The 18,756-nt window shown below is 46.8% G+C and overlaps 1 protein-coding gene across 1 annotated transcript in view; it reads left to right on the forward strand.

Annotated features, from left to right (window-relative positions):
* Window positions 1–18,756, forward strand: part of ttll5 (tubulin tyrosine ligase-like family, member 5) — a 156,790-nt gene that overhangs the window by 47,587 nt on the left and 90,447 nt on the right. Inside the window, 4 exon segments of the mRNA XM_055640286.1 lie at window positions 2,103–2,184; window positions 3,030–3,091; window positions 9,729–9,817; window positions 15,764–15,880. Of these exon segments, the coding sequence (XP_055496261.1) occupies window positions 2,103–2,184; window positions 3,030–3,091; window positions 9,729–9,817; window positions 15,764–15,880 (350 nt within the window).

The following is an 18,756-nucleotide window of genomic DNA, read 5'->3' on the forward strand; positions in this document are numbered from 1 at the left end:
TTAAAAGGCCAGAAGACAAATATACAAATGTTCTCTTCCACATTGCTGCAAAATGCCACCTCTCAGGAGCAACAGGCCATGTCATTGGGTATTTTTAAAGTGGGGTTTGACAGGTTCTTGATTAGTAAGGGTGTCAAAGGTTACAGAGAGAAGGGAGGAGAATGGGGTTGTGAGGGAAAGATCTAGCCAAGAATGAATGGTGAAGTAGAATCCATGGGCCGAATGGCTTCATACTGCTCCTATGACATATGAACATGACAATTTGAGAGAAAAAAAATACACTCAAATTTTCTCGATTAAGCATAAATCTGATTAAGGGTTTATACCGAGAAATGTAATGTGTTGCATTCTGGGACATCGAACAGGAGGACCTTCACAGTGAATGGTAGGCCTCTGGGTAGTGTTGTAGAACAGAGGGATCTAGGAGTACAGGTACATGTTTCCTTGAAGGTCGGGTCGCAGGTAGATAAGGTGGTCAAAAAGGCTTTTGGCACTTTGGCTTTCATCAGTCAGAGTATTGAGTATAGAAGTTAGGAGGTCATGTTGCAGCTGTATAAGACGTTGGTGAGACCACATTTAGAATATTGTGTTCAGTTCTGGGCACCATGTTATAGGAAATATATTGTCAAGCTTGAAAGGGTTCAGAAAAGATTTACGAGGATGTTATCAGGACTAGAGGGTGTGAGCTATAGGGAGAGGTTGAGTAGGCTGGGTCTCTATTCCATGGAGCACTGGAGGATGAGGGGAAATCTTATAGAGTTGTATAAATTCAAAAGAGGAATAGATCGGGTAGATGCACAGAGTCTTTTACCCAGAGTAGGGGAATCAAGGACCAGAGGACATAGGTTGAATGTGGAGGGTAAAATATTTAATAGGAATCCGAGGGGTAACTTTTTCACACAGAGGGTGGTGGGTGTATGGAATAAGCTGCCAGAGGAGGCAGTTCAGGCTGGGACTATCCCAGTGTTGAAGAAACAGTTGGACAGGTACATGAATAGGACAGGTTTGGTGGGTTATGGACCAAGCGCAGGCAAGTGGGACTAGGGTAGCTGGGACATTGTTGGCCAGTGTAGGCGAGTTGGGCCGAAGGGCCTGTTTCCACACTGTATCACTCAATGATTCTATGACTCTGAGATGAAATGATCAAGAGATTTGCAAAGATAGATGCTGAGGAATCTACATCCATTAGTATAAGAAAATAGAAGAAATGTTCACAGAGTTAGTATTGGAAACTTGCACAAGAGGGAAATCAGAAAGGACTTTTTTCCATAAAGAGTTGAGTAGAAATTTGATCTGCTCCAATTAACTAGCTTTTTGCCCTGTTGACTGTGGATGATTGAAGACTGATGCTTGGGGATAGAGGCTGGCTGGTGTTTAGTTGCTGGTTGAAGTGAGGGCCATTGTATTGGATGTCTGCTGCGTTCCCTCCTGATACTCAGCTCCATCAGTTTCAGTGGGCAGCGCCTCTTTCATGCTGGCAATGAATGATAAGTTTCTTCCCTCAAGAGTTTTGCCGTTAATCAAAGGCAAACGGAGATGAGTGATGAATTGGCCAAGCTGGACTTGGAACAAACTCAAGGACTGTGGCTTGCCACTGTTCCTGCACGCGCACTTCACAAGCTGCCCCGCTGAGTCCCAGTTCAATTGCTGGCACAATTACTCAGCAAAATCATTCTGGAGCATGGTCGAAAACAAAATTGATAGAGGCAATTTGTTTTCATTTGACAGATCAAAGCTGGTTAAAAGTTGAGCACTGCTGAGGTGATACTGGATGTTGTTAATGTGAGTGTTTAAGAAGGAACTGCAGATGCAGGAACATCGAAGGTAGACAAAAATGTTGGGATAGACAGCAGCATCTATGGAGCGAAGGAAATAGGTAATGTTTCGGCCCGAAACGTTGCCTATTTTCTTCGCTCCATAGATGCTGCAGCGCCCGCTGACTTTCTCCGGCACTTTTGTCTACCTTTGTTAATGTGAGTGATGGATGCGAGTGTTGGGAGAGTTGCACGCAATAGGAATGGACTCCTGGCAATGCTGCTATCAGGTGGAAGCTGCAGTCTCCTGACACTCTGCATCCATAACTGTGCTTTGTTTTATCACAGAGCTGTATGGTTTTGATGTCCTGATTGACTCCAACCTGAAACCCTGGCTGCTGGAAGTGAATCTTTCTCCCTCACTGGCCTGGTAAGTAAGCTATGAGCGCTGTCTTTGTTCCCAGCTTGAAAACACTGGGCGATTCAGCAAAACAAACACAGTCATCCTTTCTGCTCTGGACTGACGAACAAAAGTCTCCTCTTTGTTGCCTTGAGCCGTCCCACGAGCTGGGAATAGCTTGTTTTCATTAAGAGGCAGTTAGTAGCGTCCAACAGTGGAAGAAAAACACATCTAGCATTATGTACGAGGAATATAGAGCCTACAGCACAGGAACAGGCCCTTGGCCCGCAATGTCTGTGCAGATCATGAATCTAAGACCAACCCTATCTGTCTCCACGTAATCACATGCCTCCATTCATACATACCCATGTGTCTATCCAAAAGTCTTTTAAATGCCACTATTGTCTCTTACGTAGACACAAGGAACTGCAGCTGCTGATTTAAAAATAAGACAAAAAGTGCTGAAGTAGCTCAACCAGTCACGGCTCATCTCTGGAGGACATACATAGGCAATGTTTCAGGTCGGGTAGTCTGGTGAGGTTTCTGACCCAACACGTCACCTATCCATGTTCTCCAGAGATGCTGCTTGACCCGCTGAGTTACTCCAGCACTCTGTGAAACATTACCTATCCATGTTCTCCACAGATGCTGCCTGACCCGCTGAGTTACTCCAGCACTGTATGTTGCATGTAACATTATCCCCAATCTTGAGGTACCATAAGGTGCCAAAATGTGTGATGCTGATGCAGTTTTATCCCTCTGTGTGTGAAGCTGATGTGTACCTAGTTCTGGACTTTACTTTGAATCACACCTGCTCACTACCTGACTCTTCCGACCTTGCTCCAAACGCTGAATTTCTCTTTTTGTCTCAATAGTGATGCCCCTTTGGATCTGAAGATCAAAGCCAGCTTGCTGACGGATATGTTCACGTTAGTGGGTGAGTGCACGTGTGGGAGGAAGGGAATCAATCCCTGCTTCACATTTTAAAATGCATTGATTCTCAAGCTGGAAAACTACGCTTTCAGAAACCTTGGGTAGACAAAATTGCTGGAGAAACTCAGCGGGTGAGGCAGCATCTATGGAGCGAAGGCCGTCTCGACCCGAAACGTCACATATTCCTTCGCTCCATAGATGCTGCCTCACCCGCTGAGTTTCTCCAGCATTTTTGTCTACCTTCGATTTTTCCAGCATCTGCAGTTCCTTCTTAAAAACTTTGAGAAACCTTGGTTGCTTTTCATCCGGTATCCTATCTGACTTCAGTTTCAGATTCAAACTTTATTGTCATTGTGCAGTGTACAAGTACAGAGACAATGAAATGCAGTTAGCATCTCACAGCGAACATAGAATAATGGAACAGTAAAATATATATATATACACCCAGTAGCAGTAGTGCAATTTTTCTGGGGGAAGGAGTGTCCGGGGGGGGGGGGGGGGGGGTGACTGGCAATCACCAAGGTGCAGAGTTAAGTAGTGTAACAGCCGCAGGGAAGAAGCAGCTCCTGAACATGCTGGTCCAGCAACGGAGAGAGCTGTAGCACCTCCCGGTAAACAGTCTGTGGTTGGGGTGAGAGCAGTCCCTGACGATGCTGCGCGTCCTCCGCAGACATCGCTTGCTCTGGACAGACTCAGTGGAGGGGAGTGAAGAACCGGTGATGCGCTGGGCAGTTTTCACCATCCTCTGCTGTGCTTTCCGTTCGGAGACAGAGCAGTTGCCAAACCATACTGTGATACAGTTAGTAAGGATGCTCTCGATGCTCTCGATGGCGCAGCGGTAGAAGTTCACCAGAATCTGAGGAGACAGATGGACCTTCTTCAGTCTCCTCAGGAAGAAGAGACGCTGGTGAGCATTCTTGACCAATGTTGAGGTATTGTGGGTCCAAGAGAGGTCATCGGAGAAGTTGACCCCCAGAAACCTGAAGCTGGAAACACGCTCCACCTCCGTCCCGTTAATATGGATGGGGGTGTGCGTGGATATGTTTATATAGCAGTCATACAACATGTAAAGAGGCCCCTCAGCCCAATCCCTTCATGCCAACCAAGATGCTCCATCTAAGCTCATCCCAACATTTGGCCCATATCCCTCTAAATCATTCCCTATCCATGTTTCTGTCCAAGTGTCATGTAAATGTGGTTATAATAATACCCCCCGCAATGACCTCCTCTGGCAGCTCGTTCCATACACCCACCACAAAGTTGCCCCTCAGGTTCCTCTCTCACCTTAAGCCTATGTCCTCTGGTTCTTAATTCCTCTATCCTGGGTAAAAGACTTTGTGCATTCACCTTACTTATTTCCCTCCTGACTTGACACATCTGTGTAAGATCAGCCTCCTACACTCCAATGGGACCCTGGTCCACCCAACCGCTCACTAATGTGGGCCTAAAGTGACTGCGCTCCAGGAGGCTGAAAACTCTCGAGTTGTGAAAGTCACTCCAGGAGGTCTCCAAAACATCTCGAGCTCGCGGACTTTGTGCAAAGTCTCTCGATATCAAAACACATGTCTTTTACATAATCAATAGAAGGAAAAACGTTCTGTAGAGTTAGTCCCTGGTGAGAAAGGCGTTTACAGTCCGAATTGCCTCTGGGAAGAAACTCCTTCTCAACCTCTCCGTTCTCACCACATGGCAACGGAGGCGTTTGCCTGACCGTAGTGGCTGGAACAGTCCGTTGCAGGGGTGGAAGAGGTCTCTCATGATTTTGTTTGAGTGACAATTTCAGATTTTATACCACAGATCTCGACGACCAGAGGACATAGGTTGAAGGTGAAGGGAAAAAGATTTAATAGGAATCTGAGGAATAACTTTTTCACACAGAGGCTGGTGGGATGTATGGAGCAAGCTGCCAGAGGAGGTAGTTGAGGCTGGGACTATCCCATCATTTAAGTTAGACAGGTACATGGATAGGACAGGTTTGGAGGGACATGGTTCAAGCGCAGGCAGGTGGGACTAGTGTAGCTGGGATATGTTGGCCGCTTTGGGCAAGATGGGCCGAAGGGCCAGTTTCCATACTGTATCACTCAATGACTCTGTGACTCTATCTCCCCTAATGAAGCTTACAGCATTTTGCTTTGTGATCCTCGTATAGTAACAGCACATGACCAGTTTCCAGAGAGAGGGGAGAGGGGGATAAAAGCTTGGATTGTGTCTGAAGAAGGGTCCCAACTCACAATGTGACCTATCCACATTCTCCACAGATGTTGCCTGACCCACTGAGTTACTCCAGCACTCTGTGAAACGTCACCTATCCATGTTCTCCACAGATGCTGCCTGACCCGCTGAGTTACTCCAGCATTTTGTGTCGTTTTTTAGTTTTGTCTCGTGTTTGCTGTTTGTTATCGGACCTCCTTTTACTTCAGTAGGTGTAGTGAGTGTGTAACGTATTTAAACAATGAATGGCAGGGAATAACCCTCAACAGTATTATTACAATGTCCCGTCTAGAGCTTTGGGTACAGTGACAGCCTTGACGCTTCTGGCTAAAGCAGTGGCATTAAACTGTGCCGTTGCAAGCTTGGGGTACATACAATATGAGCCTTGATGCCCCTGGTTAAAATAGTGGGGCAGTGCAGAACTGTCTGGACCAAGGGGTTTGAAGGGGTGGATAAATGGCACGGCTTTTGTATTGTACAGTATTAAATGCACGGTTTATTGGAGTGACTGATATAAACAAAAGCATGTGAATGTTTACCGAGCAAGGAGAATGTCTTTTAGCAGCTCGCTGCATTGTGGAAATTACACAAATTATTCCGAGCCTGATGTAACAATTGAAGGGTACAGATGCCTGCAGCACTTGCTCATTGTCTCAATAAATATGTGCACCTCAAGAAGACAGCTAATTTAGTGGATAGATTATGGGGCTTTTTTTTTGGGGGGGGGGGGGGGGGGGGGGGGGGGCGATGTACCTTATAATGGAATGAGTAACCACGGTGATGATTTATGGTTCCGCCCCTGGCCCAAGAGGAGATTCAACAGCAATAAGAATAATGGCAAGTGGTCACAAAAAGACATGTTCAGTCCGATTATACTCAGTATAAATGTAAATTGTCCCTAGTGTGTGTAGGGTAGTGTTAGTGTGCGGGGATTGCTGGTCACTGGTTTCCGCGCTGTATCTCTAAATTAATCGTGAGTACCACGCTACAGTGAAAAGCACTGTTTGCCACGTAACCAGTCAAATCATACTGTACGTAAGTATAATAAACCGTGCACAAGTACAATAATTAGTGCAAAGAGTGCAGAATATAGCATTACAATGTTATAGTGTCACATAGAGAACTGCAGGTTAAAAGAACAGCAAGCTCCACAATGAGCTAGGTTGGAAGATCGGGACTACACCAAGCATTTGCGTTGATAACATTAGGGAAATTAGTCACAAAAAGCTGGAGTAACTCAGCGAGACAGGCAGCATCTCTGGTGAGAAGGAATGGGTGACGTTTCTGGTTGAGACCATTTCTTCTGACTAGTCAGGGAAAAGGGAAACGAGAGATTTAGATGATGATATAGAGAGACAAAGAACAATGAATGAAAGATATGCAAAAAAGTTACGATAATAAAGGAAACAGGCCATTGTTAGCTGTTTGTTGGGTGACGGTTAGAGTTAGGAGTAGACCTGTTCCAGAATCTGGTGATACATGCTTGCAGGCTTCTCCTGTATCTTCTGCCTGACAGGAGAGGCAAGAAGAGGGAATGACTGGTATAAATGGTCCTTGATGATGTTGGCTGCAAGTTGGATCAATGGGGAAGTGATGGACTGGGTGACATTCACAACTTTCTGCAATTTCTTGAGGTCCAGGACAAGTTGTTCCCAAACCAAGTTGGATCATATCATACATAAGTACATACATACATCAACGTAGTACAAAAGAGAACAAAATAAATGTCTATAAAAGTGTGTAGTGTTGCAGCAACAGAGGTGCAGATAAAAAAAAGTGCAAGGGCCACAATTCGGTAGGTTGGGAGATGAAGAATTAATCTTACCACTTTGAGAGGACCATTCATTAGTCTAATAACAGATGAGCAGGATAACATGGAACTAGTGTGAACCGGTGATCGATGGTTGGCATGGACTTGGTGGGCTGAAGGGCCTGTTTCCATGCTTTGGAATTTGTATTGAATCTGGATGGAGCAGCAGAAGCTGCCCCCCCCCTTGTGGTCTGTCCAGGTAATTGCTGGAGAAACAAGGAACTGCATTTGCTCTTTTACAAACAAAGACACAAAGTGCTGGAGTAATTCAGCGGGTCGGACAGCATCTCTAGAGAACACAAATAAGTGACGTTTCAGGTAGGGACCCGAAAAAGCCTGCAGAAGGTTCCTGACCCAAAGCGTCACCTATCCATGTTCTCCACAGATGCTGCCTGACCCGCTGAGTTACTCCAGCACTCTGTAAAACGTCACCTATCCATGTTCTCCACAGATGCTGCCTAACCCGCTCAGTTACTCCAGCACTCTGTGTCTTTTTTTCTTGTAATTGATGCTTCCAAACCAGTAGTGACCTTTGCTCCCGTTGTACATTAACGTTATAGGGCAGCATCACCCAGCACATCAAACTAAGTCTGGCCTCTCCTCTGGATGACTTATTGGAACAAATGAGCACAGCTATTAAAAGTGTGCCTTGAACCTGAAGGAAATGGAGAGAGTGGAAGCTGAGAGATAGAGTGCTTCTCCAAAGCTTGGCTGGGGTACAACCGTAAAGACAGCACGGCTTCACTTGTGAGCACAGGGATCTCACACAGCTGCAGAAGTAGCTTTGCTATTGCCATTTGTTGACTTTAATGAAAGTCCTACTCATTCAGACAACCGGAAGTAGCTGAGACAGATACAATAACAATGTTGAAAAGACATTTGTCCATGGATTTGGAAAGTTTAAGAGGGACATGTTCAAGAAGGAACTGCAGATGCTGGAAAATCGAAGGTAGACAAAAATGCTGGAGAAACCCAGTGGATGCGGCCCGATACGGCCCGAAACATTGCCTATTTCCTTCGCTCCATAGATACTGCCGCACCCGCTGAGTTTCTCCAGCATTTTTGTCTACAATAGACAACAGACAATAAGACATGTTAAGAGGGACTTGAGTGAAACAGCGGCCACAAGGGACCATCTTACATTGGGCCTCTTGGTCAGCGCGGCCGAGTCGGGCTGAAGGGCCTGTTCCAATGCTTTACGATTAAATTATAAACGGACATGAAGTGCAGGAGTAGCTCTGCGTGTCAAGGAACATCAGTGGAGAATATGGATAGGTGAAGTTTCAGGTCGAGACCCTTCACTACATTAACCTCAGCAACTAGCAGGATGCTCCTCCGCTTCTTCCCGCAGGCTATAAGACTGATAAACGGACTTTGCCCCCTGTCAAAGTATCGCGCACCAACCACCAACCTGGCCACACTGCAGCAGAGCCACTGTCGTGCCGCTGCCGATCGGAACGCCTGTTGATGTTTAGTAGAGAGTAGAGTGTTTAATCTGTTCATGATATATGTATTTTTATTTCTATTTATTTTTTACCGCACACTGAATGGACACTGGTTGAGCAACGTTTTTTTGTTTCCTCTGGGTATGTGAGTACTCAGAAAAATGACAATAAAGATATACTTGACTATACTTGATACTTGAACTATGAACTATCTGTCCTTTATGAACTGTCTATAGTTGCACTCAGCTTTATACATAAAAGGACACTGGGTGCTGGATACCTCAGCAGGTCAGGCAGCATCTCTGGAGAAAATTTATAAGTGGCGTTTGTGGTCATGACAATCCGGGGGGGGGGGCGGTTATGGACAGTGATTTTGAAGAGAAACTTTACGAATATAATTGATTTACTAATCGTAAATTACTGATAGTTAATTGAAGGAAATCAGAGAATGCTTGAGGGAGATTGAAACATTTCTACCCAATCTGAAGATGATTACTTTTATGTAGAGTATAGTGGCACAGCTGGTGCTGTGTTACTGCCTCACAGCGCTAGAGGCCAGGGTTCGATCATGACCTTGGGGGCTGTCTGTGTGGAGTTTGCACGTTCTGACTGGGTTTCCTCCAGGTATTCCGGTTCCCTCCTGCACCCCAGAGGCGTGCGGGTTGTGGGGTTATGGAGTGTGTGCTAATGTGTATGAGAAGGTGTGCTAATGCAGAAATAGTGTGGACGAGTGATCGATGGTCCACGTGTGCGACCTGCACTGGCTGTTTCCGTGCTGTATCACTGAAGGTAACAGTATAAATCCATCAGAGGAATAGATCGGGTAGATGCACAGAGTCTCTTACCCAGAGTAGAGGAATCGAGGACCAGAGGACATAGGTTCAAGGTGAAGGGGAAAAGATTGAATACAAATCTGAGGCGTTTTAACACAGAGGGTGGTGGGTGTATGGAACAAGCTGCCAGAGGAGGTAGTTGAGGCTGGGACTATCCCAACGTTTAAGAAACAGACGGGTACATGGATAGGACAGGTTTGGAGAGATGTGGACCAAGCGTGGGCAGGTGGGACTAGTGTAGCTGGGACATTGTTGGCCGGTGCGGGCAAGTTGGGCTGAAGGGCCTGTTTCCCGGCGCGCTGTATTTGTAAAGGTAACGACTGTTTTCTTCTGCATCAATAGGATTCGTCTGTCACAACCCAATAGTACGACAAGGCAGACAGAGCAAGACTGGTGGCGATCTCGCTGCTCGACCTCAAACTCACAAACCGGTAAAGTATCACCTCTCAAAACATACCATTCCTCCTTGGTGGAAACAGCCAGAGCCAGCCCGCCTCAACCTACCTGATCTCCCGCTTGCCAGACACTTTAATTCTCCTTCACATTCCCACAATGACCTTTCTGTCCTCGGTCTCCTCCATTGTCAGAGTGAGGCTAAACCCAAATTGGAGGAACAGCATCTCATCTTTTGCTTGGGCAGCTTATAGTCCAGTGGTTGGAATATTGATTTCTCTCACTTCATCTCTCATTTACACAGAGAGTGGTGAATCTGTAGCACAGAAGGTAGTTGAGGCCAGTTCATTGGCTATATTTAAGAGGGAGTTGGATGTGGCCCTTGTGGCTAAAGGGATCAGGGGGTATGGAGAGAAGGCAGGGATGGGATACTGTTGGATGATCAGCCATGATCATATCGAATGGCGGTGCAGGCTCGAAGGGTCGAATGGCCTACTCCTGCACCTATTTTCTATGTTTCTATGTTTCAGGTAGCCCCGGCATTCCCTCTCTCTCTCTCTATCCCTCCCCCACCCAAATTGCACCAGCTTCGCGTTTTCACCCAACAAACAGCTAATAATGGCCTGTTTCCTTTATCATCGCCACTTTTTTGCATATCTTTCATTCATTGTTCTTTATCGCTCTATATCATCGTCTCTATCTCTTGTTTCCCTTTCCCCAACTATTCTGAAGAAGGGTCTCGACCCGAAACATCACCTACTTCATTCGTAAACGTCAACCAAACCTATCCATGTTCTCCAGAGATGCTGCCTGACCCGCTGAGTTACTCCATCTTTTTGTGTTTATCTTTGCAATTTCAAGTACTATGCTTGACTGAGAAAGTACCACCTGCCTCTGGCCCAGGTCTCTCCCTCTCGAGGGTTTCAGTTGTGTGGAGGAGGGAGCCGCATGAGAATCTTGAGTAAAAGCACAGAGTGCTGGAGTAACTCAGCGGGTCAGGCAGCATCTGTGGAGAACATGGATAGGTGACGTTTCACATAGTGCTGGAGTAACTCAGCGGGTCAGGCAGCATCTGTGGAGAACATGGATAGGCGACGATTCAGGTTGGGATCCTTCTTCGGACTGGTTGTAGTCAGAGAGGGTAAGTGGGTATCGGACCAGAGATGCTGCCTGACCCGTTGAGTTACTCCAGCACTCCAGATACTGTTTAGATGGACAATAAAGCACAGGACATGAACGATTCATCACCTATGACCACTTCTTATATTAATAATAATAATAATACATTTTATTTATGGGCGCTTTTCCGGACTCTCAAGGACACCTTACAGATTAAAACAAGCAAATTACAAACATGTAAACAAAATGAAACAAAACAAGAAGTAGGGACCGCAACAATACACAATTCGAAGAGAGAGCAGCGGCAGCTAGTCGAGCCAGCGTTCACTCTCTCTCTACTTATTCCTTGTATTTAGTTACTGCCAATTCTTAATTACTTTCACAAAGGTGATAGAGTCGTATAGCAGGAAAAGAGGCTCTTCAGCCCAACTCATCCGTTCCGACCAAGATGCCGCTTCTAAGCTGGTCCCCTTTCCCCTTGTTTGACCCATATCTCTCTAACATTCTTGTCCATGAACCTGTCTAAAAGTCTTTTAGATGCTGTTATTATACCTGCCTCAGCGACTTCCTCCAGCAGCTTGTTCCATCCACCTCGCTCTGTGTAGAAAGTAGTTTCCCCTCGGTTCCTATTAAATCTTTCCCTCACCTTAAACCTCTGCTTCTTGATTCCCTGACCCTGGGTAAAAGACTGTATTCATTCTATCTATTCCCCTCATGATCTTATACACCTCTATAAGATCGCCACTCATTCTCCTGTGCTCCAAGGAATAAAGTCCTACCCTGCCCAACCTCTCCCTGTAGCTCAGCCCCCTGGGTCCTGGCAACACACTTCTAAATCTCTGCACTTTCCAGCCTAATGGCATCCTTTCAATAAAAGGGTGACCAAAATTGAACACAATACTCAAAATGCAGCCTCACCAATGTCTTGTACAACTGCTGCAAAATATACTGAATTCTGCTAAATGCAGAATAGTGCCAAGTGCGATCTTCACCACCCTGTCTACCTGCGACCTTTCTGTCCTGGGCCTCCTCCATGGCCAGAGTGAGTCCCCCCGCAAATTGGAGGAGCAGCACCTCATATTCCGCTTGGGTAGTTTACACCCCAACGGTATGAACAGTGACTTCTCCAATTTCAAGTAGTCCTTGCTTTCTGCCTCCTTCCCCTCCCCTTCCCAGCTCTTCCACAGCCCACTGTCTCCGCCTCTTCCTTTCTTCTTTCCCCGCCCACCACCTCCACATCAGTCTGCAGAAGGGACGAGACCCAAAACGTCACCTATTTCCTTCGCTCCATAGATGCTGCCTCACCCGCTGAGTTTCTCCAGCATTTTTGTCTACCTTCCTGTCTACCTGCGGTGTCACATTCAGCGAACGACATACCTGTACTCCTACATCCCTTTTGCTCGACAACACTCCCCAGGATGAGGGTTTACAAAAATAAGACACAGAGTGCTGGAGTATCATTGAAACATATAATATTGTTAAGGGCTTGGACACACTAGAGGCAGGAAACATGTTCCCGATGTTGGGGAGTCCAGAACCAGGGGCCACAGTTTAAGAATAAGGAGTAAGCCATTTATAATGGAGATGGGTAAACAATTTTTCTCACAGAGAGTGGTGAGTCTGCGGAATTCTCTGCCTCAGAGGACGGTGGAGGCCGGTTCTCTGGATGCTTTCACGAGAGAGCTAGATAGGGCTCTTAAAGATAGCGGAGTCAGGGGGTATGGGGAGAAGGCATTCTTGTGCTTCTTGTGCTTCTTGTGCCTGGTGGTGGAAAGATTATTGGAAACAGGGCTGCGACGTGAACACTTTTTCCTTGACCCCGGGGTACTGATTGTGGATGATCAGCCATGATCACATTGAATGGCGGTGCTGGCTTGAAGGGCCGAATGGCCTACCCCTGCACCTATTGTCTATAACAGCGGGTCAGGCAGTATCTGTGGAGAACATGAACCCACTGAGTTACTCCTGCACTTTGTGTCTTTCCCCCCCCCAAGGTCAATGGTGCAGGATTGTCCCTTTGTTTATTCTTATCCTGCTTTGACGTAGTGTTTGGTAGATTTGATTGCCTTGCTAAGCCCCTTCAGAGGGCATTTAGGAGTCAACTTCTCCAGCCCCCAAATGCCTGAAGTGTTTGCTGGATGAGATGAGCGTGCAGATCACTTAAACCCCTAGTCCATCTGAACCTGATCCCACTTCAAAGAGCCAGCTTGCTGCCATTTCCAGCTGATTGTTCCAACATGTTCCAAGGTTGGAACAGTTTGCAAAATGACACGGGGAATCATTTGAGATCATACTTCCCTGCTGCTTGGGAAAATGTGTGAAGTTGGCCCAATGAATGGTGGTGATATATCCCAGCGCAGCCTGGGTCAGCAGAATGTTGTGGTCTCTGTGTGTCGAATGTGTCTGGCAGCCTGCCCACTCGTGCTCCTGCCTTTCACTCTCTGCCCCGCGGAGCAGAAACGGCTGTTAGACCAGCGAGTGATGAGGGAGAGCAGGTGCACTTCCACTCGTGGGTGTGTAACAATCCTACTCCTTTGTCTCCTTGCCTCTGAGCTGCAGTCTCAGTTTACCATGCACTTGCCCGCAGCAGTGGCGACTTCTTGCATCCTGGCCTTTTGTTGCCATTAATATATAATCTTACTTTTAAAGGTAGACAGAAATGCTGGAGAAACTCAGCGGGTGAGGCGGCATCTATGGGGGCGGAGGAATAGGTGACGTTTCGGGTCCCGACCCGAAACGTCGCCAATTCGAGACCCTCTTCCGATGAACGAAGAAGTCAGTCTTCAATGTCTAAAGAAGAAGGGTCTCGACCCGGAACGTCACCTATCCCTTCGCTCCATAGATGCTGCCTCACCCGCTGAGTTCCTCCAGCATTTTTGTCTACCTTCGATTTTCCCAGCATCTGCAGTTCTTCCTAATCTCACTTTTAGTTCAGTTTAGTGTAGAGATACAGCGCGGAAACAGGCCCTCCGAATCTACGCCGCCCAGCGTTCCCCACAGATTAACACTATCCTACACACACTAGGGGCGATTTACATTTATACCAAGCCAATTAATAACCCACATCTTTGGAGTGTGGGAGGAAACCGAAGATCTCGGAGAAAACTCACACATGTCACGGGGAGAACGTACAAACTCCGTACAGACAGCACCCATAGTCGGGATCGAACCCGGGTCTCTGGCACTGTAAGGCATCAGCTCTACCACTGCGCCACCGTGCCACCCTTGTTGTTTGTTCCTGCTGCGCTCCTGCCTTGTAGAATGGAGGCACAGTGGTGTAGGGTAGAGCTGCTACCTCACAGCGCCACAGACCTAGGTTCCATCCTGACCTCGGTTGCTGTCCGTGTGGAGTTTGCACGTTCTCCCGATTTCCTCCGGTTTCCTCTCACATTCGGAAGGCTTGTGGGGTATTAGGGTAACTGGCCCTTTGTAAATTGTCCCTCGTGTGGAGGGAGTGGATGAGGAAGTGGGACAACATATAAACAGTGTGACTGGGTGATGGATGGTCGGCGTGGACTCGGCGGGCCACGTTGGGTCCTTCAATGAATGAATCCAATGCCACCGCTAAATAGCCAGTGTCATGATGTGTCAGTGGGTGGGATCTCGGCCAGTCAGGGAAGTTTGCCCAAACAGTCTCCATCCAGGGGCTTTGACACAAAGGTACACATCCATGTTAAACCAAAGTGTGTTCAAAAGTGTAAAGGGCCTGTCCCACTTGCCGATTTTTTTCGACGACTGCCGGCGTCATATCAGTGTCGCCAAAAGATTTTGAACATTTCAAAATCCAGCGGCGACAAAAAAAATGTTGCGGCACTCGAAAAATCACCGCGGGTCAATACGTCATCAATTTTTCGGTGACCTGATACGTCAGTCATTGATGTCGGCAGTCGCCGAAAAAATTGCCAAGTGGGACAGGCCCTTTAAGTATAAAGATATGTGGGGCGTAACTTTCTACACCGAGAGTGCTTGGTTGGTGGTGGAGGCAGATACGATAGTGGTGTTCAAGAGACGTTTAGATAGGGACATGGAATGGAGGGATATGGATCACGTGCAGGCAGCGGAGATTTGTTCAACTTTTAATACACATTGGATATCGACATTGCTGTTCTATGTAAAATTATTTAATCTTGATAATAAAGTGAGCAAAAATAGGATTATCAATTTTGGAAGGAATGGAAATGAAACAAATGCTGGAAATACTCAGCAGGTCAGGCAGTGTCTGTGGAGAGAGAAACTGAGACAAATGTTTCAGGTCAATGACCTTTCATCAGCAAATCACGATATATTAAATGTTTGTGTGAGTCATAGAGTCTTACACGTGGAAACAGGCCCTTCGGCCCTAACCTACTCACTCTGCTCATCATGCCCCATCTACACTAGTCCCATCTACCTGCATTTGGTCCATATCTTTCTAAATCTGTCCTATCCATGTACCTGTCTGAATGTTATTTAAAACATTGTGATAATACCTGCCTCAATACTTCCTCTGGCAGCTCGTTCCACACACCTACCACCATTTGCATGAAAAAGTTACCCCTCAGATTCTTATATAATCTTTCCCCCCTCACCTTAAACCTATGTCCTCGGATTGTCGATTCCCCTACTCTGGGCAAGAGACTTTGTGCATCTACCTGAAGATAGACACAAAAAGCTGGAGTAACTCAGCGGGACAGGCAGCATCTCTGGAGAGAAGGAATGGGTGACGTTTCGGGTCGAGAACTTTCTTCTCAACCTGAGATGCTGCCTGCCCCGTTGAGTTACTCCAGCCTTTTGTGTCTATCTGCGGTTTCAACCAGTATCTGCAGTTCCTTCCTACTCGATCTACTCCTCTCATGATTTTGTACATGTTTTTGAAATTCTTACAGCGGCAGCAGTGGCCTGTATCCACAAACAATGGCGAGGTTAAAAGAAGTTCTTCCTCTGGCAAGGAGCGAGCACGCGATGGGCAGGGACTGAGCACGCTGAGACTGACCATGGAGGAGGTGAGTGGCTGCAGCAGATGCCAGCAGCTGGGCATGGTCTCCACGGCTGTGTGTGTCATACCCTCATAAGGAATAGGAGTAGAATTAGGCCATTCGGCCCATCACGTCTACTCTGCCATTCGATCATGGCTGATCTATCTCTCCCTCCTAACCCCATTCACCTGCCTTCTCCCCATAACCCCTGACACCCGTACTAATCAAGAATCTATCTATCTCGGCCTTAAAAATATCCACTGGCTTGGCCTCCACCGCCTTCTGTGGCAAAAAATTCCACAGATTCACCACCCTCTGACTAAAGACATTTCTCCCCATCTCCTTCCTAATAGAACGTCCTTTAATTCTGAGGCTATGACCTCTAGTCCTGGACTCTCCCACTAGTGGAAACATCCTCTCCTCATCCACTCTATCCAAGTCTTTCACTATTCTGGGTGTTTCAATGAGGTCTCCCCTCATCCTTCTAAACTCCAGCGAGTACAGGCCCGTTGCCGACAAACATTCATCGTAGGTTGACCTCTTTCCTGGGATCATTCTTGTAAACCTCCTCTGGACCCTCTCCAGAGCCGGCTCATCCTTCCTCAGATATGGTGATCCTAGCACTGGGCCCGTGCATGCAATTGCCAAGAGATGTTTGATGTCAAGTGAAGCTTTGCTCGAGTATACAGTGAAGCTTCAGGCTATCTGGGGGAGACCGTGCTCAGCAAATATGCCATCATTCAGGAACTCAACCAAGTCCATGGCGAATGTGAAGGTGATTCCGGGAGATCCCTGTACATGTTGGGAAGACCAGGAGTTCTGGCAGCCTTGTCCCCTCCACCCTCAGCCCCAACCACTAACACCAGACCCTGCGGCTGCTTGCTGCTGCTTAACAAGTCTAGCTGGTGTACGTTTACACAGAAATAGGCCACAAATATGTCCAACAACATCTTAGTGATGGGACAGTTCTATCTGTTTATAATATAACGTTTAAGAATACGGGGTAGGCCATTTAGGACTGAGATGAGGAAAAACCTTTTTTACCCAAAGAGTTGTGAATCTGTGGAATTCTCAGCCACAGAAGGCAGTGGAGGCCAAGTCACTGGATGTTTTCCAGAGAGAGTTCGATTTAGCTCTTAGGGCTAAAAGAATCAGGCGATATGGGGAGAAAACAGGAACGGGGTACTGATTTTAGATGATCAGCCATGATCACATTGAATGGCGGTGCTGTCTCGAGGGGCTGAATGGCCTCCTCCTGCATCTATTTGTCTATGTTTCTATGTTCTAGAAGTTAGAATGTTTTGAGGGATGTTGGGGGAAGCGAGGTGAAAATGATCCAAGGATTAACATGCTTTTGCCTTTTCACATTGTATTCCTCCAAGTTCCAACATGTACACAAGTCTCAACATCATGCCATTCCTGTCAACTGTCCCGCCATAACCCAGCAAAAACTCATCAAACTCTCATTTATACCTCTTGCCTTTCAACTCTTGAGGCACAAACCTTTTCCCTGGATCAGGATGGTTAATTGCCAAGTACTTCTTAAAGATTTAGGCAAAGCAATCACAGTTCCTCGCATCTTGAGTCTGAAGAAGGTTTTCGACCCATAACATCACCCATCCTTTTTCTCCAGAGATGCTGGCTGACCCTCTGAGTTACTCCTGCACTGTGTCTACCACAGTGTCTTGTTTAGAGGAATGTTTTGGATGAGAACACACAGGGCAAAATTAGCAAGTTTGCTGATGATACAAAAGTGGGTGGTTTAGCAGATAGTGAAGATGGTTGTGAACGATTGCAGCAGGATCTGGATCGATTGGCCAGGTGGGCTGAGGACTGGTTGATGGAATTTAATACAGAGAAGTGTGAGGTGTTGCATTTTGGGATGTCGAACAAGGGCAGGACCTACACAGTGAATGGTAGTTCTCTGGGGAGTGTTGGAGAGCAGAGAGATCTAGGAGTACAGGTGCATGATTCCTTGAAGGTCGATAAGGTGGTCAAAAAGGCTTTTGGCACTTTGACCTTCATCAGTCAGAGTATTGAGTATAGATGTTGGGAGGTCATGTTGCAGTTGTATAAGACATTGGTGAGACCGCATTTAGAGTATTGTGTTCAGTTCTGGGCACCATGTTATAGGAAAGATATTGTCAAGCTTGAAAGGTTCAGAAAAGGTTTACGAGGATGTTGCCTGGACTAGAGGGTGTGAGCTACAGGGAGAGGTTGAGTAGGCTGTGTCTCTATTCCATGGAGCGTAGGAGGATGAGGGGAGATCTTATAGAGGTATACAAAATCATGAGAGGAATAGATCGGGTCGATGCACAGAGACTCTTGCCCAGAGTAGGGGAATCGAGGACCAGAGGACATAGGTTCAAGTTGAAGGGGAAAAGATTTAATTGGACCGGTACATGGATTGGAAAGGTTTGGAGGGTTATGGACCAAGCGCAGGCAAGTGGGACTAGTGTAGCTGGGACATTGTTTGCTGGTGTGGGCAAGTTGGGCCAAAGGGCCAGTTTCCACTCTGTATCACTCTATGACTCTACAGCATGGAAACAGGCCCTTCGGCCCTACGAGTCCACGTCGAACATAAATCATCCGCTCACACTAATTCTATGTGAACTCATCCATTCCCCGCACACTAGGAGCAATTTACAGAGGGTCAATTAGCCTACAAACCCGCACATCTTTGTGATGTGAGAGTAAATTGGAGCACCCAGAGGAAACCCACGTGGTCACAGGGAGAACATGCAAACTCCACATAGGCAGCACCTGAGATCAGGAAGCTCTATCAGCTGTGCCACTGTGCTGCCCAGAGTAATGTCTGGTGAAGGTGTGGGGAAGAGCGATGATAGTTGAGTCAGAGGCACACAAAGCAGGAAAGGGCCCTATGGCTCACCAGGCCCCCACTC

The sequence above is a fragment of the Leucoraja erinacea genome, chromosome 9 (genome assembly GCF_028641065.1).
Source record: "Leucoraja erinacea ecotype New England chromosome 9, Leri_hhj_1, whole genome shotgun sequence".
In the NCBI taxonomy this organism is placed as follows: Eukaryota; Metazoa; Chordata; class Chondrichthyes; order Rajiformes; family Rajidae; genus Leucoraja; species Leucoraja erinaceus.